Source organism: Talpa europaea (assembly GCF_964194135.1).
Source record: "Talpa europaea genome assembly, chromosome: 14".
In the NCBI taxonomy this organism is placed as follows: domain Eukaryota; kingdom Metazoa; phylum Chordata; class Mammalia; order Eulipotyphla; family Talpidae; genus Talpa; species Talpa europaea.
In genome coordinates, this window is record NC_140082.1 from 43,997,420 (window position 1) to 44,018,960 (window position 21,541).

At 34.3% G+C, this 21,541-nt stretch overlaps 1 protein-coding gene across 18 annotated transcripts in view; it reads left to right on the forward strand.

Annotated features, from left to right (window-relative positions):
• Positions 1–21,541, forward strand: part of CREM (cAMP responsive element modulator) — a gene marked incomplete at both ends in the record, with an annotated part of 62,147 nt that overhangs the window by 12,093 nt on the left and 28,513 nt on the right. For 8 of the 18 annotated variants that reach the window (XM_084254257.1, XM_084254260.1, XM_084254246.1 and 5 more), the window contains 2 exons: positions 19,705–19,802; positions 19,909–20,051. In XM_084254257.1, coding sequence (XP_084110383.1) covers positions 19,705–19,802; positions 19,909–20,051 — 241 coding nt within the window. Of the gene's footprint in view, positions 1–11,724; positions 11,803–16,968; positions 17,116–19,704; positions 19,803–19,908; positions 20,052–21,541 lie in introns of those variants that run through there. The other 10 variants (XM_084254251.1, XM_084254256.1, XM_084254242.1 and 7 more) reach the window with 2 other exon arrangements.

A 21,541-nucleotide genomic window follows, 5' to 3' on the forward strand; every position in this document is an offset into this window, starting at 1 on the left:
CAACATTTGCTATTGACAAAACATTAGCAATAGCATATTTGTAAATTAAAGATGGTCTGCACTGTTAGGTTGGTGTGATGTATTTCAACTTTTTCAGATCTAGATTAAGCCCAGTGTTTAACTGAATCTTGTTTTAAAGTAACTCTTACTAAAGGTGGAAAACTTCCCTCTTAAGATTTTGACATGAAAATTTCCATTTTACTGTTGACTTTACTTCTATTGATTCTTACTTTATGGATTCCTTCCCTTGTCCTTTGTCATTGCCCTAGTTTATTTTATAGAACATAATGTTTGCCCTCATTTAGAATTATTTGTAAAAATGAAAAAAAGTTGGAAGAAAAACTAAGAGTGAATTTATTCCAGTAAATGATAAATCTATATTAAATATTCTTTAGTCAAGCAATATACTGCTCTGAAATGTAACTCATCCTGAAGGTAATTTAAGATTCTAAGGCGATTAAGTAAAAGTAGTTTGTGAACTTACTACTAGTGACCATTTTCTTCAATTTGAATAAGAATTTGCTATACTTATGTACTGATTTTGATAATTTTATGTATAATATTTAATATATTTCTTTAAAGGTTAGATTTTGGCTTTAGAATGCACTCTTTTCATTCCAGTATAGAAAGCTTTGAATAAAATTTGACATCTCAAGGTAACTTTGGCAGGTTTAAAGAAATCAAAGTCAAATTTAAGAAAAAGCTTTGTTTTTATAATTTTTTTTAGAAAAAAAGAATAATAATTTGTTTTAGGGTCTGAGAGATTAAGATTTTGGTTGTTCGTAATGATTTTCTATGAGATTTGAGTCCTTTTTATTTGTTGTTCAAGTTCTTAGTTTTAGTAATGGGCAGTTTTTTATTAGCAATAATGAGAAAATAAATGAGTATATGCAGTTATTTTTGCATCATTCTTTTTTTTAATAATAAATTTTATTTTTATATTCCCCATACAATTGCAGCCCCCCATTCTGACCCCAATCCCTCCCCTCCCGCCCCCGCCCCCCTAAAAGTGTCTCTGGTTCATAGTTTTTTGTTGATTTTGATTTTCACTTTCTTATAGTTATTCATTTTCCTGGTCCCTTATTTAAGTTTTCTAGATTCCTGCTATGAGTGAGACCATCCGGTATTTTTCTTTTTCTTTTTGGCTTATTTCGCTGAGCATGATCCCTTCCAGCTCCATCCATGTTGCTGCAAATTGCATGTGTTTATCTTTTTTGAATGCTGAGTAATATTCCATGGTATATATGTACCACATCTTCTTGATCCAGTCATCTATTTTTGGGCATTTGGGTTGTTTCCAAAGCTTAGCTATTGTAAACAGTGCTGCTATAAACATAGGGGTGCAGGTGTTCTTTGGAATTGATGTTTCTGTGTCCTTTGGGTAAATACCTAGGAGTGGAATTGCTGGATCATATGGAAACTCTATGTTTAGTAGGTCCAGAAATCTCCACACAGCTCTCCACAGTGGTTGGACCAGTTTGCACTCCCACCAACAGTGCAGAAGAGTTCCTTTTTCTCCACACCCTCGCCAACATTTGTTGTTGCTAGTTTTTTTAATATGTGCCATTCTCACTGGTGTAAGATGGTATCTCATGGTAGTTTTGATTTACATTTCCCTGATGACAAGTGATGTTGAACATTTTTTCATATGCCTGTTGGCCATTTGCATTTCCTCTTCAGAGAAGATTCTTTTTAGCTCTTCTGCCCATTTTTTGACTGGATTATTTTCTTTGTTGTTGAGTCTCATCAGCTCTTTGCAGATTTTTGTGATCAGTCCTTTATCATTAGTGTTGGGTGCAAAAATGTTCTCCCAGTTGGTGGGGTTTCTCTTTGTTTTTGTTATTGTCTCTTTTGCTGTGCAGAAGCTCTTTAATTTGATGTAGTCCCAACTGTTTATCTTTGCCTTCACTATCACTGCTTTGGGTGATGTGTCTGTAAAGATGTCTTTGATGTGCAAGTCACGTAGTGTTTCGCCTATATTTCCTTCTATATATTTTATGGTTTCAGGTCTTATGTCTAGTTCTTTAATCCATTTTGAGTTGATTTTTGTGTATGGTGTGAGGTAGTGGTCAAGCTTCATTCTTTTGCATGTAGCAACCCAGTTTTCCCAGCACCATTTATTGAACAAACTTTCTTTGCTCCAATGCATAGTCTTTGCTCCTTTGTCAAAGATTAGTTGACCATAAATCTGTGGGTTTATTTCTGGATTTTCTATTTGATTCCATTGGTCTGTATGTCTGTTCTTGTTCCAATACCATGCAGTTTTGATGATTATGTCTTTGTAGTATAGTTTGAAGTGTGGGAGTGTGATGCCTCCATTCCCTTCTTTTTTTTTTCAGGAGAGCTTTGGCTATTCGGGGTTTTTTTGTGATTCCATATGAATTTCATCAATAATTGTTCTATTTCTTTGAAGAATGACATTGAAATTTTGATTGGAATAGCATTGAATCTGTATATTGCTTTTGGAAGGATGGCCATTTTAATAATGTTTATTCTTCCAATCCATGAGCAGGGGATGTCTTTCCATTTCTTTGTGTCTTCTTCTATTTCTTTTAACAGTGTTTTATAGTTTTCTTTGTATAGGTCCTTTACCTCTTTTGTTAGATTTATTCCCAAATATTTGATTTTTTTTGTTTCAATAAAAAAAGGGATGGTTTTTTTGATTTCTTCTTCTTCTTCAGATTTATTGTTTGTGTATAGGAAGGCTACTGACTTTTGCGTGTTGATTTTGTATCCTGCCACTTTACTGAACTGATTGATGAGTTGAATTAGTTTTTCTGTGGAGTTTTTGGGATTCTCTATGTATATTATCATATCATCTGCAAATAGTGATAGTTTGACTTCTTCTTTTCCTATTTGGATTCCTTGGATGTCTTTCTCTTGTCTTATTGCTCTGGCTAGGACTTCCAGTATTATATTGAAAAGCAGTGGTGAGAGTGGACATCCTTGTCTTGTTCCAGATCTTAATGGAATTGCTTTCAGCTTTTCACCATTGAGAATGATACTGGCTGTTGGCTTGTCATAGATGGCCTTTATGATGTTGATGTATGTTCCTTGTATCCCAAGAATTTCAAGGGCTTTTATCATGAATGGGTGTTGCACTTTGTCGAAAGCTTTCTCAGCATCTATTGATATTATCATATGGTTTTTATATTTCTTTTTGTTGATGTGTTGGATAACGTTGATTGATTTTCGGATGTTAAACCATCCTTGTGTCCCTGGAATGAATCCTACTTGGTCGTGGTGAATTATCTTATGGATACATTGTTGGATTCTGATAGCTAAAATTTTATTGAGGATTTTTGCATCAGTGTTCATTAGGGAGATTGGCCTGTAGTTTTCCTTTTTTGTGTTGTCCTTGTTCGGTTTTGGTATTAGTGTAATGTTGGCTTCATAGAACGTGTTTGGTATTGTCCCTTCCTTCTCAATTTTTTGGAAGAGTTTGTGAAGGATAGGCACTAATTTGTCTCTGAATGTTTGGTAGAATTCATTTGTAAATCCATCAGGTCCTGGGCTTTTGTTTTTGGGGAGGTTTTTGATTACCATTTCAATTTCGCTGCTTGTAATTGGTCTGTTTAGGTGTTCTATTTCTTCTTTATCTAGCTTTGGGTGGTTGTAGAGTTGTAGGAATTTGTCCATCTCCTCTAGATTGTTAAACTTGTTTCCATATAACTGTTCATAGTAGTTACTGATTATTCTTTTGATTTCTGCTGTGTCCGTTGTGATTTCTCCTCTTTCATTGATGATCCTGTTTATTTATTTTGCACCATTCTTTATGACTTTTTTTTTAGTGAAAGAATTGGCTGTGTGGGGACAAAATGGGGAGAGGTTGTCTAAGGGGTATAGAGTTTTAGATTAGCTTAGCAAGATGAAGATGTTCTGGAGATCTCTTTCACAAAAATTGAATATACTTACTATTGTATACTTAAAAATGGTTAGATGGTAAGTTTTATGGTATGTCTTTTACCTCAAGAAAATTGCAAAAACATTAGACATTGAAATTTTTTTTAACATCCTTATTTATTTTTTTTATAATACAGGATTTATCCCTGCAGGTATGGACACCATAGTTTTCCCAACACCAGAGCACCTGAGTATTCCACCATATTCCATTGTGCTCTCCTGTCCTCAGCACCTCTCCTCCCCCGTTTTCTACTCTCCTCATTTCCTTTCCCCTCCACTCCTAAATAGATGTTGAAATTTTTAAAAATGGAAACAGTTTCTTACATCTTTTATTTGAATGAGATCCAGAGATTATTGGCCTCTTTTTTTTTTTAAATTGAGGTAGCATTACAGCAGTATATAAGTTTCAGGTTTATAATTTCATGCCTTTGCAACTGTATGTATCACACCATGCCCACCATCAAATGTCCAGTCCTAATCCACCACCAGGGAAATCAGTCCCTCTCCCCATTGATAAACACCATTCTTTGGTTGGATTTTAAGGGTTTGTTTTAGTTTCAGTTTTGTTTATTTCCCTTTTATTCCTTTATAGTCCATGGATGAGTAAAATTAGCTGGGATTTGTCTTTTTCCTTCTAGTTTATTTCACTTAGCAAAATCTCCTCAAGGTTCATCCATGTTGTCACAAATGGCAAGATTTAGTGTTTTTGTTTTGTTTTTTTCTCTGAGTAGTATTACATTGTGTGTAATACCACATCTTCTTATCCTTTCGTCCATTTGGGCATTTGGGTTGTTTACATGTCTTAGCTATTGTGAATAGTGCTATAGTCAACATTGAGTTACATGTTTATTTTTGAATTAATGTTTTCAGTCTTTGAGTAAATACCAAGAAGTGAGATTTCTGAATCATATGGTAGTTCTACTTTTAATTTTTAAAGGAACCTCCATACTGTTTTCCATAGAGGATGTGCCAATTTACATTTCCATTAATAGTACACAAGAATTTCTTTTTCTCTACATCCTCTCCAGTGCTCTTTATTTATTAATTTTGATAATAGCCATTTTACCTGGTGTGAGGTGAAATCTCATTCTGGTTTTGATTTACATTGATGAATAATACAGAACATCTTTTGTTGTCTGTTGGCCATCTGTATCTTCTTTGGTGACATGCCTATTTATTTCTACTGTCTTTTTTTTCAATTGAATTGTATGTTGTTTTTTTGTTGAGTTGTATGAGTTGTTTATATATTTAGGATCTTGACTCCTTGTCTGATGTGTGGTTTGCAAATCTCTCCCCTCATTCAGTAGGCTGCCTTTTCATTTAACATTGATTTTTTGTGGGTTTTTTCCCAAAACCATACTATTTTCAGTATTGTAGCTTTGTGATATAGTTTGAATTCAGGGCACATGATACTTTCATTACTTTTCTTTTTCCCAGGATTTCAAGGTCTCTTGTGGTTCCATAAATTTTTAGAATTTTTTTCTGTTCTATTTCTGTGAAGTATGCCTTTGCGATCTTGTAGGGATTGCAGTGAATCTATATATTACTTAGGGTAAAATGGCTATTTTGAGAATATTAACTCTTTTAGTCCATGAACACATAAAGTATTTCTGTTTCTTTTATCTGTGTCTTATAATTTTCAGTTTAAAGCTTTTTCTTTCGGGCCTCCCTGGTGGCGCAGCGGTTGAGCGCTGGGTTGCGAAGCTGCTCGCGGCCTCTGCGGCACCGGTTAGATCCCCGGCTGCTCCTCGGCCACCGGAGGATGGTCCCACATGGCGCGCAGACCTCTCCTGCCGCCCACTGCTCCCCTCAGCAGTGTACTTCGGTCCTTCTGCCTGCTCTGCTCCCCGCTCTGGCTCTGGTGAATTCTCTCACCCTCCCCGCGCTTCTGACTGTACCCAGTGCATGTATAAACAAACAAAAACAAAACAAATAAATAAATAAATAAAACATGCCTCTATTAAAATAAAATAAAGCTTTTTCTTTCACTTCTTTGGTTAGATTTATTCCCAGGTATTTTTTTCTTTTTGATGTGATTGCAAATGGTATTGTTTTCACAGTCTCTTTTCCTACTATTCATTGTTTATGTATAGAAATGCAACATTTTTTTAATTTTGATTGTGTAGATTGGAACTTTACTGTGTTTATTATTTCAGCAGTTTTTTGGTGGCATTTGTAGGGTCTTCTATATATATATATATATATATATTATAATGTCATGTAATCTACCTATTGTGACAAGTTTTACATTTTCCTTTTCAATGTGGATACCTTTTTTTCCCCTTGCCTAATCCTTTCCAATACTGTATTAAATGATAGTGAAAGAGAGGGCACCCTTATTTTGTTCAGTGGTTTCATTTACTGAGAATGATGTTAGCTGTAGGTTTGTCATATATGTATTTTGTCTCATTTTAATTTTTGTTACTACAACCTTTGTAAATCCCAAACTATTAAAGGAATTACATTTGGAAAACACAGACACTTTGGGAAGTTTTCACTTCAATGAATAATGGTAATGACAGCATCTTAATATGCTCTCCAAAAATGTGAATTTTCTGAGCCCTGTCAGAGATAAAATTCTAGTGGTTCTCCAAAAAGATTTGGAGAGAAAAGCCTGATTGTGGTATTGAATGTATTGAGTAGAGACAATATCAAATGAAGGTAATACAAACTGAAATAGTTCAGGAAAAGCATTTGCCTTTAAACAAGTGTGCTCTGTACTATATAGAACTCTATTCTGAAAGATAATAAATACCTTTAAAAATTATGGGTATATATTTTATATCAGACATATTAATATACCATGATAGATATTGTTAGTGTAAGCAGCTCTCCCAGAGTCTTAAGAACTTTTACCTACTCAAGGCTTATATCCTTGGTATTAGGAAAAAGCACCCACAATTATTCAGATATGCCCAGTGTGGATTAAATTTAGTTTGTTTACTAAAAATTAGTGGTATGACATAGTCTTTAACTTTGAAGACAAAATTATTTTCTTAAATTTTATACAGTCTAAAGTATTGAGATGATCTTTATTTCTTTATTGAAAGAATGAAAATATTAATTTCGTAAGTTAAATGAGATGGCTTTTGTGTCAAGCACAGTGCTTAACACATAGTTAATTTGTAATAAATTTGTTTTTATCATTATAGTATTCTGTTTTAAATGGTTAAAATGGTAGCAATTAGGCTTGAAGATGAAGTGATTTATGTTGGTGTAAAAATGTGTTATCAATACATTAGGAGTCCATACTAAAGTAACAAATTTTCTTATTCCTGGGTATAATTTATAGTTGCTTTAAAAGCAAAGTTCTGATACGATGCTGTGAACTTACTAAAAATGGTATGCTTGGGCCTCCCCGGTGGTGCAGTGGGTTGAGCGCTGCCCTGTGAAGCTGCCCGCAGGCCCTGCAGCGCGGGTTCGATTCCTGGCCCGCCAGGGAGAAACCCACATGGTGCAGCAGACCTCTCCTGTCTCGCCCACTGCTCCTCTCAGCAGTGTCTTTGGTCCGTCTGCCTGTTTTGCTCCCCGCTCTGTCTCTGGTGAATTCTCTCACTCTCCCATGCTTCTTTTTTTTTTTTTTTAAACTTTTTTTTTTCAGAGGCATGTTTTTATTTATTTGTTTGTTTTTGTTTATACATGCACTGGGTACAGTCAGAGCACGGGAGGGTGAGAGAATTCACCAGAGCCAGAGCAGGGAGCAGAGCAGGTAGACAGACCAAAGACACTGCTGAGGGGAGCAGCGGGAGGCAGGAGAGGTCTGCGCGCCATGTGGGACCCTCCTCTGGTGGCCAGGGAGCAGCCGGGGATCAAACCGGCATCGCAGAGGCCGCGGGCTGCTTCGCAACCCAGCGCTCTACCTCTGCGCCACCGGGGAGGCCCTCTCCCATGCTTCTTGACTGTACCCCAGTTCTTGTATAAATAAATAAATCTTAAAAATAAATAAATAAAATGGTATGCTTTATGTTCCTAAATTTTTGGTACTTTGGATTTCTTTTAAAACTTGAAAAATTTCTTCATATCATTTGGCTCTGAAAATCTAAAATATAACTTATTATTTTGTTTTTAATGTATGGCAAGGCCAAATTTCATTGTAATGTTTTTTTCTGGAACAAAATTTGTAGATTTTCCTATTTATGAATGAACTCTGACCTTTGGGATGAAACTAAAAAAAAACTTAAGCATTCAATTTGATTAGGCCTTGTTTATCACTAATTCAGATTTTGACTTCTACTTATATGTAAATCCTTGTTCTTTCTTCTTTACCCACCTCAACTGTGATATTTAAAAAAAATTTTAATCTTCCCAGTAGATATAAATTATTAAAGCTCTACATTCTTGAACAGAATATAACAAAAGAAAGCATTTATTGACTACTTAACTCAGTCTATATCAAGAATTGTTCGTAAGTACATCATGTACATTGGCTTAGTCCTCACAACCCTTTAGAAAGGTACAGTTTTCATTCTCATTAGTAATTGAAGAAAATAAGTCAAAGAGAGGCAGAATCACTTGTTCTAGGTCACACAGTAAAGGTAGAGCTAAGGTTAGAATCTAGGCAGTCTGGTTTTATATTTCATTAAGCACCCAACCCCTACCTGTAGTACATAGGTATCCAGTGTGGAACCAGACAATTTCAGAGAGTGAAATTGGTAGAAAAGCCATAGTTGTAAAATAGTAATAAATATATGCTGCCTAAATTTACTGTATAAAACTACATATATGGACATATATATATATATGTGATACTATGTAGTAATTGTATATACTGGTACTCTTTCATTGTTCAATGGCAGATCAGATCATTTCATATTTAGATCCCAGTTCAGCTTCTGACCTTGAGTGTGTGAAGAAAATGCAAATTTAGGGCCTCCCTGGTGGTGCAGCTGGTTGAGAGCAGCTCTGTGAAGCTGTCCTCAGCCTCTGCAGCGCAGGTTTGATTCCTGGGTTCCATTCCCGGCTGGCCAGGGAGCTACTCACATGGCGCAGACCTCTTCTGCCACGCCCGCTGCTCCCCTCAGCAGTGTATTTTGGTCCATCTGCCTGTTCTGTTCCCTAATCTGTCTCTGGTGAATCCTCTCACCCGCCTGCATCTTTGGCCTGTACCCCAGCTCCTGTATGCATAAATAAATAAATCTTAAAAAAATAATAATTTCTAGCATCAATAGCCATTTTGTGTGTAGAGCTGTAATTCTGAGGCTAAGCGTACAAGAACATCTAGGACTTCAGAATTAATTCTGATAAGATAATGAAGAGACCAGCATCATTGCTTTTGGTAAAATTAATCTATTTAGTACTTTCCTGGCAAGAAGTCTGTTGGTTATTTTATTTTATATAACAAATTGGGGGCCATAGTTATTACTGGTTTGTTTTTTTTTTATTATAGTAAAATGCTTAACTTTGCCATCTTAATTTTTAGGTGTAAAGTTCAGAGGTACTAAGTTTATATTCACTTTGTAAAATAAATCTCCTGGATTTTTTGTCTTGCAAATCTAAACCTCTATACCAGTTAAACAACAGTAACCTTTCCTCACCCTCCCTCCTCATTTCTTGATAAACCACCCACCATTCTACCTTCTATTTTTATGAATTTCACTACTTTTAAATATTTCATATAGATCAAATCATCAATATTTGTTGTTGATTTTTTTTGGTGTGTGACTGGTTGATTTCACTTAGCATTGTGTCCTCAAGATTCGTCCATGTTGTTGCATGTGCTAGAATTTCCTACCCTTTAAAGGCTGAATAATATTCCTTTGTAGATAGTATATCACATTTTGGTTATTATTACTATTTCTTAAGGTTATTTTTGCCAAGTCATTGCTCTTTAGGACATATTCCAAGTGATTGGTAGAAGATAATAGTATGGAGTAATTTAAGAGACCTGCGGTTTGCTTCATATATGCTCCTATAAAGAGTTAATTTCAGTCAGAAATAAAAATTAACATGAGATTTTTAGATAAGTGGTCTTAGGCATTCGTTCTGTGGCTTCTGTCTTTTGACAATATCAATATTAGAAGTGATGTCTGTTATTTTTCAGAACAGTTTTAATTACCCACTGTTTGCCCTTTTAAAGTATCTACTGAGTAGGGCCTCCCTGGTGGCACAAAGGGTTAAGGGGTTAAGACACAACCTATGAAGCTAACCGCAGCCACTGCAGCATGAGTTCGATCCCCATCCAGGGAGCAACCCACAGGGTGCAGCAGACCTCTTCTGTCTTGCCCGCTGCTCCCCTCAGCAGTGTATTTCTGTCAGTCTGCCTGTTCTGTTCCCCACTCAGTCTCTGGTGAATCGTCTCATGCCCCGCATCTCTGGCTTGTACCCCCATTCTTGTATGCATAGATAAATAAATCTTTTTTTAAAAAAATTAAAATATCTACTGGGTAAATGTCATTTTTTTCTTAGGATCTCACTGAAAATTACTTCAGTATGTGCATTTATTATTTTGAAATACATTTGGCTTGTAAATTAGGATCAATTTTAGTGTCAGTCTTAATGAAACCAAATATAAAATTGACTTTTTAAAAGCTCTGTAGCTAGAGAATTTTGACTTCTATAAAGATCACGTTTGTTTTCATAGTGTTTTAAAATATCATAAATGAAACATCTCATATTGGTTAGAATATAAAATGATGTTCTACTATTAATAGAAAATTCAAGATACTATAAGGACTAACTAGATTAAGAGATAAGAATAGCTAGAGCATTGTTTTTAATAGAATAAAAGATTAGTGTTAAATTTTAATTTGCCCTAAATGGTCATCATTGCTTATTAGAAGTATTATCAAAACTGACTATATAATTTAAGGATGATTCAATTCTGATACTTGCTTTGCTTTCAAAAAGTGAATTTATTGAGGAGCCATAATAGACCATTTATATTTACAATATCAAAATCAGTGATCTCCTTTACTCTTTTTATTTATAGATTTCAGATAGTATTTGTTTATCCTGTATACACACAAAAAAATGATTTGAAGCAAACATATCCTCATGTGGCTCTCTTTAGAATTATAGTATAGTAAATATAAAATTATTACTCTTACATGGGTAACTTATTAATAAATATTTTCAACTAATATTATCAAGATGATGTCAAGTAAAATTTAACTTCATTAATTCTGCCATTAGCCTTACTGTTTGAAAAAAGAACTCAGTGTAAGACACTAAAGATACCTAAATGAGATTAGCTCTACATTTTGTGTTGTATTAACTTAGCACAATTAAATATAAGCTTAAAAAATTAAGTGAAATATTTTATGTGTTTATTCAAGTATTTATATTTGTGATATTATTTTTCTGTTTTCAAGTTTAAAGTATCTGAAACATACTTTAAGTACTATTTTTTCCCTCCTTAAAAGAAACTGACTCTTTAGAGTCCTAGCTTAATATGCAGAAATCAAGACAATTTTACAACTTTGCTTAGATTGTTAGTGGGTTTTCATTGTAATTCTTGAAATTAAGGTAGAAATATAGATTTTTGATTCCTCAGGCAGCAGAGTTGAAGCACAATCTGCTGTATTGTGAATTCATATGTTTTTCATCCTTTATTAACTCTCTTGTATACAGGCCTGGTAGCTCTGTGACATCTGCAGCTCTACTGTGACATCATAGACCCCATCATGAGGGAACCTAGCTACAGATTGGAGCTAGTTTACTAGGTGCTAATCAAATGCCGTGTTACAACATTGTGAGGTTTTCCCACTTATAAGTGTCATTACTAGGATTTTTTTTAATTGCAAAGCCAAGTAAGGCTGTCAATTGCATCATCTTAACTTATTTCTTCTCATTAACTACTGTCTATAGTGGGGTTTTCAGTGGATGTGGTGGCATCAGCATAATCTATGTTTCAGGCATCCTATAGAAGAGGATTATTCTTCAGGAGATCTGGAAAAAAAGGTAAATTATATATACATTGAGTTAATTCTACACACTTTTAGAGCCTAATAAATAGAAGTATAAAAATCATGGACTATACAATAAGTCCTTTTTATGTTTTTAATTTTTTTTTAACAGTTGCCTAGTTGAATGTAGGAATGTCATGAGTGTACATCTTCCTATGGCTTTTTCCCTTTCTTTATTTGGGCATATTGTGCAAATGTTCCTCTGAGAAACTTTCCTCAGCAAATATCTTTTTTTAAATATTTTTTTTATTGAGGTAATGTTGGTATACAACACTATGATTCAGAGGTAGAGGGTCACAACTCTTCAGATGTATGTTACCACACTACACCCACCAGCAAGTCACCCACAGTCTTCTACCATAATCCTTTGGATCTTCTCCATACTTTGCTCCCCACCCCTCCCATATTTCCCTCTCCTTTTGGTAGCCTCAATTCTATATTTAGATTTCTAGGGTTTGTTTTGATTTGGTTTTGTCTTCAGCTCCTGTATCTTAAATAGCCTCTTTCCACATTCTTCCTCCTCCCACTTTCTCCTTCTCTCACCCCTTACCCTACTTTATTATCTTAATAATTTTATCACCACCGTAAGCATGCTTTTGTTTCTTCATCTGTTTCCAGTCTTTTTGTGATCTAGTAGAGACTTTTCTTGTTCACTGCTACATCCCTACTCTAAACTGGTTCACAGGGCAAGCTCCCAATAAATATTTGGTGATGAATAAAAGAATGAGTTAAATCATATGAACTTATGAATTTATAAATCATATGAATAGTATGAATTATTTCTGTGTGATTTTTGCTTATTAAAAAGTCGTGGGATGAATATTTGATGTTTATAAGAAAGCTTTCTCTATTTCTACCCATGCTTATGCATATTTTAGTTCAAGTGGACTAAATTTTGTGTCTGTAACAATAATTTCCTTTAGGAAAGAATTCCTGTCTTCAGAATTTCTTTAGAATTCTAGTTGTACATTATAAATAAACTAATATAATATTCTTTATAAATGACTCTTCATTAGTACTTCTCATATCTTTATTTTCTGTCTGAGCTCTAACCCAAGAAACAGTCCCTAATTTTGCCTTTTAAACATTTGCACTGGGTTATTCTACTGTTGTCCCACATCACTTTCAACCTAACTGGCCTAAAATAATCTCCCACCTTGTGTGTGTGTGTGTGTGTGTGTGTGTGTATGGTGCTTCTTTATACATTTTTTTGGCTTTGGGACTATCATGCTTGTTCTTGAATCACTGCCTTTGTTCCTTCTAGCCCAACTGTCCACTTTACCTTACCTTAAGGGTACTGTGTATTCAGTTGCAGCTCATGTGGTTAATATGCTAAATTAGTAATAATGCTAAGATGCTGTAAGTAGAGACACATAACTCATCAATACAGTTACAGACTAAATGCTAACCACCAGTTTTGGCAAAACCAGTGAGAATATAGATTGTCTGGCAGATCTCTACATCTAAGAGGTTGTTTTTGTTTTCTCTTCTCCCAACTAGTACATCACTTCTAGCACTAGAGAGTGTCATTTATACTAGTTCTCAGTCTTTTATTTCAGCATTTTAATGAAAAAGTTGTCTCATGAGCTTTTACATATATATATAAAATTCCTCTTGAGAATACAAGAGGTATAGTTTGTATTAGTGGGTACCGTTCCTTTTCTGTGGCAGGTATACTTGACACTAATCCATATTGATAGAGCCATTGTTTGATAATTTAAAATCCTGAAAATTATATGAAAGATAATATAAGTATCTTAAAGCATGATTTATACTTATCAAAACCCCAGTCTTTCTTGTGCTGTTCAGTGGTTCTTTAAAATATCTGATTTCATTGAAACTGGAATATTTCACCCACAGAAGTGAATATGGGTACTAACTACCATCTCAATCTGCAGGTCTAGTCTGTAAGAATACTTGTAGTTCTCTTGGGTATATTTTATATTTGCTTAATTTCTGACATATGAACTCTACTCGGTTTATTGGACACAGTTTTGACTGTGTTAAGATTATGAAGCTGAAATCACGTCTTGCCTCAACAATCTGCTCTTTAAACTGTGAGCCAGGGCCTTACAGCTACATTAGTGTATAGCAGCAGTTTTCAGAGTAATGCTGTGGAATATCCTGGAGACCTTCTGGGGAGGTTTGGAAGGGCAAGACTACTTTCAGAGTAATGCTAAAATGTCTTTTCCTTTTTCCTTTCCATTGGGATTTGCATTAATGGTGCCAAAACACTGAAGGCTAAAACTTGGTACCTTAGCATCAGTCAAGACAGTGGAACCAAACTGCACTGGTATCTGTTAGATTCTTCACTGCCATTCACTTGCAGTTAAAAAAAATGGTCAGTTTCACCTTAAGATTAAATCAATATTGCCAGTTGTATTAAATCTTCATCCTTGAGTATATGTTGTTTTAATATTCTAGGTTATGATATTGAGATGTTCCCTGAAAACATTTCTGCTCCATACCAAAGACTTAAGAAAAGCATTTGAGTGGTTGAATGGTAGGATGAACTAGCTGGATTTTCTTTCACTGGACACCATTTTTCTCAATAGAATGATTAAAAACCAAATAATAGTCAAAAAAGTATTTGGAAAACATTTTTTCAAAAGCAAATGAAATGAGCTTGCCACTTATAGGAAAGCAGTTTAACAGTGTTTGTTGCTAATTATGAAATTCGAGCTTTTAAGGAGAAATTGTGAATTTTGGAAAACCTATATCTACCTTTTTGAGCTTGATAATTTCTCAGTATTTATAGAGTTCTGATAGGATTGATGCTGATTTAAGTGAGTATGGCATTGTGAAATGTGTCAGCATTTGGGGGATCTACTTAGTAGGGCAGTATTTTCCAAATAACTACATCATGATGTTACAAAATCATATCTGGGTTAAGATCTATCCAAAGCATAAGATCAGTAGATTTTACTATAACTGATATGGTTTCAGATTCTGTATTACAAACTAACCTTTAAGAAGCAAGTTGAATTCTGGTGTGGCATCAAAGAATATCCACATTTTTCTTAAACTGTTAAAAAAATTTCTTTTTCCAATCATGCATCTCTGTGAGGTCCAGATTCTCTTCACATACAGCTCAAATAACATTGCAACAGATTCAGTGCTGAAATAGGTATGAGAATCCAACTGTTTTCAGTAAAAAATGTAAAACATTTACCCTTTTGTTTGGGAAAATATAGTTATTTTTCATAAAATGTATATTGATATTAGTGTATAATGGTATTGTTATTTTTAAATAAAATAATTTTAGCTCCTATAACTTAAAATTTCTCAGATATGGTAAATATCAATATGTATATTGATGTGCTAGAAAAACTGGCTTGTAAGATCCCCATTGTTGCATCTGAACTTTATGTTCAGTGTCATCCATTGGTAGTTTGTAATCTTCCAATGTGCAAGTATTTACATTGCGGAAGACAGCAAAAGTTATAAATCAATGTCATCCCTTCCCAAAAGCTAATTGTTCATTATTTATAGCACCCTACTGGAAATATATCACCTCAACAACAATTTCTTGAGGTCATCATTAAGTTTTAAGAGTGTAAAAGCTTCCTGAAACTAAAAAGCTTGAGAGTTGTTATGAAAGGAATACTTTTTGGTGATTCGTCTATACAGAATGGATGTATTTTTATAACTTAAGAATTGTCTTTCATATGAGAAACTTTAATTAAACATAAATAAACCCCCAGGTTTTTTTTTGTTTAGCTGCTAGTCATTAAATCTACTGGTTTCATTATGGGATAACCTTTTTTTTTTTCCAGCCCTAAAATCTAAGGTAGACAATAGTACTGTAGGAGTAGATAGTTTGAATTTACCTGGTAGACTGTATATTGTGTATTTCTGCCCTAGTTTCTCACTTTTCTGTCTCATGTCAAGGCCCAACTCAAGCTGTGGCTTCAAATATAGTCTCCATTTACTATTCAGGAACCATACTGATATTTTTATCCTGTAACTCTTTATGACTTTCATGGTCCATACAATGCAGTAGTTAATTCTGTACTGTTTATTACATTATTGTTTCTTAGGTGCTTGATTAATTCTTTCTCCCCTAGTATACCTAATACAATGCTTAGCATGTAAGCTCTTTTCCATAGATAAAAGACTTTTTATTTTTACATTGCTAAAGAAGTATCCCTTCCAAGGGAGTGATGTTTAATTATATCTTATAAATATTTGCTATAAAACCAATTTTTAATAATTAAAGTATTAATATATGTAGTTAGGTCCCATGCAGAGGCTTCCTTGTTTTAGAACCTGTGGCTCTACTACCACTTACTGATTGAAACTGGTGGCTTATTTCCTTTTCAAAGTCTTAGACTGTTTTGAGTAGTGAAACTTAAGTAAAATGAGGCAAAGTTTCTAGGATTACTACACTCATCTATGGGAGTGAGTTCTTTACTAATTAGAAAATGTCAACTTTTGAGTCCAAAATAGCAGTGGTATTATGTTTTGCTAATAGGGCTCTCTGTCGAAATAAAAGTACCTGAGAGCTGGCTGTGTTTTTTTGCTCTGCAAGCTAAGTGGTGCCTCTGACTCTGTGAACGCTCAAGCGATGGGAGAGAATTGTGAGGGGACCATGCCAGCTCTGAGCTTTCTCTGAGTCAGAGACACTAGAGGCATGAGGGGTCCTGGAATTTCTTTGGCTTGTGCCTTTTTTGTGATTGTGAGGGTATAAACTGTGATTTTCATCATCATAGAGGCAAGGCATTAGCTTGTATCTTTGTGATACTCGAATTTCATATACTGAACTTACTAAAAATTATTCACCATATTTTAATCCTTTCTTCAATTTAAGAAATTGGAAAGGGTAGTATGTACTCTGGCCTAAAAAAGGTTCACTGTTAGTAGTCATGAGGTCGCAGTGAGGTCGTTTAACTGCTTTAGAACTTTGTGCTGGGAACATTCTTAATCACCGAAGCATGGGAACTGAAAGTGAGGAGCATGGGTTCTTTAATATCTATCACATCAGAGAATGACTATTCCAGGACAGTAGCTACCTCCTAATGGTAAGTATCCCAGTCTGCTTGTTATATCTTAGAAACAGGAACCAGAAAGGAAAAATAGTCCAGTTACAACAGTGAATCGTATTTCTTTAAAAAAAAAAAAAAAGCCTAGCCTTAATTCTCAATGATGATCATTTTTGCAGGTTTCTGTAGGTGGATCAGGCACCGGAAGAGGCTCCCCAGCTGTAACCCTAGTACAGCTACCTTCGGGCCAAACTGTCCATGTCCAGGGAGTAATTCAAACACCACAGCCATCAGTTATTCAGTCACCACAAATACAAACTGTTCAGGTTAGCAGCTTTCTTCCTGGATGATGTGTCTTAATTTTCTTGAGCTTTTTTTTTTTAACTTAATTCATTTATCATCTTTGATAACTTTTTATCATCTTTGATAACTTTTATGATCAAATATTTTTATTAGACATTTGGAGGAATTTCCTTTTTATGTATGGAAGTGTATTGTGCCCTATTAGATACATATATTTAACTTGAGAGTTGCAGTTTTGTTGTTAGCTGTTAATTTGATGAATAAATAATTGTCAGATGCATAATCTATCCTTGGGTTGTCGCTCTTTGCTGAAATTCAGATTTATTTAGCAAAGTTATATTTTTTGGAGATACCTGATAAATACAATGATATTAAGGTGGTAGTCCTGATGCTATTTTTATGAATACTCACATTAATAAGAAGGTGAAAATTTAAGTTTAATTCAATATGTGTAATTCATAGAAAATAATAGGCCATTATGGTCACCTTGGTGTTATGTTTATACATCAAGTACCCCTCTAAGATTAAACCTTAGTTTTTGTAAACCTATTATTGTGATTGTGATTGTGAGAAGAAATTTATTGTTGTATTATTATCAAGATTCATCATAAATCCTTATGAACATTTTTTTGTGTTAATAGAAGTAAAAAATATGTATTTTTAAAACATGCTTTTCTGTTTACTAAGTTAATTTCTGTTCCTTTTTAAAGTCATTTTATTATCTTCATTGAAATTACTTGACCCTAATTGAAAAAATATCTGAGGAAAACGTAGATGCACATATTTATTCTTATTTGAGTACAGATTATTGCAGAATAAGAATATGGTTGCAACATATATTTGGAGTTATAAATCCATATGCATCAAAAGCTTGATTATCTTTACAGCACAAATATCTTTTCCTGTGTCTCTCAAAAGCATAAATAATCCTCTGCATTGTCCTTTGTTTTCTTTTTTTCTGTGATAACCCTTTGTTCCAAGAGTTTCTGTTTTTGACCCTAATTATAAAACAAAAAGCCTACTTTACTTTTTGTATTACACCTTTTATTGGGGTATAGTTATTTCTACTTAATTTTAACTTGATTGATGTTGGAAGGAAGTAATGTCTTACATTCCAGTAGGCAAAATTTTGTTAAATGATTTAATTATTTTTATAGAGAGAGAGATGCCAGTGGATTTTGTCTTAGAATTTCTACCTGTTAAACAATATGCAAGTCACCTAAACTCTATCTATGAATTTCAGCTTTTATTTTTCTAAAATGGGTGAAATAAATAGCTTGCTTGATATAAGGGGAGATGGTATTATGATTATGTAAGAGATGGTTGAAAACCCAGTGCAAAGTGGATCAGTGTAAAGGGTGGTGATACATGATTGTGTGAACATAATAAATTTTTCCTAATAAGTTCTGTTTATTGGAGAGTGTGCTTATATATGGGGTATCCTTGACTAAAGATGCATGGTTATATGTTTGGGTGACGATATATACACATCTGTGTGCTCTAAGAATTATATATTCCTGCTTATATTGTTGATATTTTAATAAGCTCTTTTGATTTTGCCCAGATCAAATTCTCATGTAATTTGAATAGAGAGTAAAGTGAATTTTGTAAACTCAGAACTACCCTAGACCCTGAATCATAAATGACTGAACAGATTGAAAGCTGTCATGTTGTACAGAATTCATTATTTTAGTTTTCTGACTTTCCTTCATAATCATGTTAATTGTATTATATTTGAACAAATTAAATCATGCTTAAAACTATCTTTTTTTAAAAAAGATTTATTTATTTTTTTAATACAAGAGCTGGGGAGGGTGAGAGGATTCACCAGAGACAGAGCTAGGAGCAGAACAGGCAGACAACCGAAATACACTGCTGAGGGGAGCAGCGGGCACAACAGGATAGGTCCGCCACGCCATGTGGGAATCGAACCTGTGCTGCAGAGGCTGCAGACAGCTTCACAGCACTGCGCGCAACCCGCTAAGCTACCAGGGAGGCCCAACACTGATTTTTTAAAAGGAGAAATTGCTTATTCTAACTTTCAAGACTTTATCAACATCAAACCCCAAACTTTTGTAATATAAATCCTTACTTTAACTAGACTTATTTACTTGCTAAAATATTTCTTTTTCTTTGGACCTATCAAGTATCTAATATCAAATATCTAGGCCCAAATATCTTTGGACCTAACTCAAGTCAGTTGTGATATTGTGAAGAATGCAGTGAAATCAAGACACCTTGTCTGCCGCTGTTACTCACTCCCTGCTGGATTTGTGAAAGTACTTTCAGAGTTGGGCTCTTAGGTCTTAAGTGGTCCTATGAAGCCTTACTTGATCTTCCAGACACACTTTCATTTGCATTTTTTTTAGTATTTATTTTGTCAGTACCATTCCTTCTACACATACTTGTTCTACAACATTACTATTTGTGTCCATACTTTTTTTCCTTAGCCAGGTTTTGTAAGCTCCATCAGCGTAAGTGCAGTGTTTTCTATTGTTGTATACCCCCCCAACTACCAGCTTAGTCCTGCACACAGAGATCCTTAATCACTGTTCTCTGAGTAAAGGAGATTATATATTTTATGATGCATTTCAGAAACTCTTGTGTTACAGGTAGCAACAATTGCAGAGACAGATGAGTCTGCAGAATCAGAAGGTGTAATTGATTCTCATAAACGTAGAGAAATCCTTTCACGAAGACCTTCTTATAGGTAAGTTAATTAGGTTTCGTACTGTAATGTTTTTTCCAAAAGGCAAACCAATTCTTTCTGTATAGCTTTTGCTTTATCTTATTATTTGTGTTAAATTATATTTTAGAAAAATACTGAATGAACTTTCCTCTGATGTGCCTGGTGTTCCCAAGATTGAAGAAGAAAAATCAGAGGAAGAAGGAACGCCACCTAACATCGCTACCATGGCAGTACCAACTAGCATATATCAGACTAGCACGGGGCAATACAGTATGTATGCTGCAATTTGATATGATACAGTGCTAGCTTAAGTGCTTTCTGGTTACACTGAAGCAACTCAGGTTTTGACCTTAAATAGTTCCATTTTTAAAATGCTCCTTAATACCTAAACTGTATATGATAGAATGAAACTACATGTTAAAGAAATAAGACATTTGTACTGATAGTTGTCATATACTTTTGAAAAGTAAAAATATTTTTATTGCCTAGAATAGAAGAAAATTTGGGAATAAAAACACAGGGAGAGCTTTTCCTATTTATATGTTTATATTCATGTTTAGTAAAATTTTAAAACTTAACTGTTTTTTGTTGTCTTTATGGTGCATGCAAACATAATAAGATATAAATGTCTGTATTTCATTCTTGTTGGCTTTTGTTACCAACAATTATGTTTTACTTATTGACCTAAAAAGGTATATATATTTTCTAAATTATGTTTTATGTGTAATTCTGTTTTTACTACTAGCTACTATGTTAATTTGTGCTGTAGTATTTCCTAGAAGAGAATGGAAAAATGACTTAACTTTTAAAAACTACAGCAGTTGGACAGATGATTTTTATTTGAAATTTTAAGCACCAAAAGTTCTAAATAAACAGATAACATTCACATTTAGTCTTGTGCATTTTAATGGACTGTTAACTCTGTGCTTTTTGTTCCAAATAAAGCACTAGCCCCCCAAATCAAGAATATTTAACATATAAAAATACTTTAGTAATATAGTAGAGCTGGGAAGAAAAAAAAGGAGAGAAGAAATGACAGGAAAAAAATTAAAACAAAAAAACGCTGTTAGGACTGGAATATGTATGATATTAAGTACTGTGTTGGTCCAAAGACAGTGTTATAATTTTAGAGGTATATTTTCTGTTTCCTTTTTAAAAGTAGTAATACCTAGAAAAAGTGTCATATCTTAAGACTTGACTGTTAAAGCAAGTTGTAATTTTTAATGTATGGCAAGAGCTTTTATAGATTTTTTTTTTGAGAGTTTTTTTAATAGGGGTGATAGATTTAAAGTATTAAAACAATTCTTTGGTTAACTCTGTTCTTTGGGTAGCCCCTACCATTATACTTTGTAGCAGTGGGGTATAATTTGTTTATTACAACTATATATTGGTGTATACTTGTCCCTCTCTAGGGAACTGGTCAGACATGCAGAGTGAGGTCAGGAAAAGAGAACTCTCCATTGTCTGTAAGAATGAAACCTTGAAGTTTTCACTGTCATTTCTCTTTTATCACTTCTTTGATTTCTATGTCTTTTTATCTGACCCACTGGGAATATATGGTGGGGTCTGAGAACTTTGAGAGCTTCCCGTTTGGTTTGCAGCACACTGGTGACGAGTGCTGTGTTCCTCATGTCCTTCCTTCCCCAGAGTGTTTGGGCAGGGTTTGGAGGTGCTGGAACCTCCTGTCTGGCCAGTTCTGGCCTTGTGCAGAGGGCTGTACACATTTTATCATTTTTTGTTTGTGTCATGATAGGGATAAA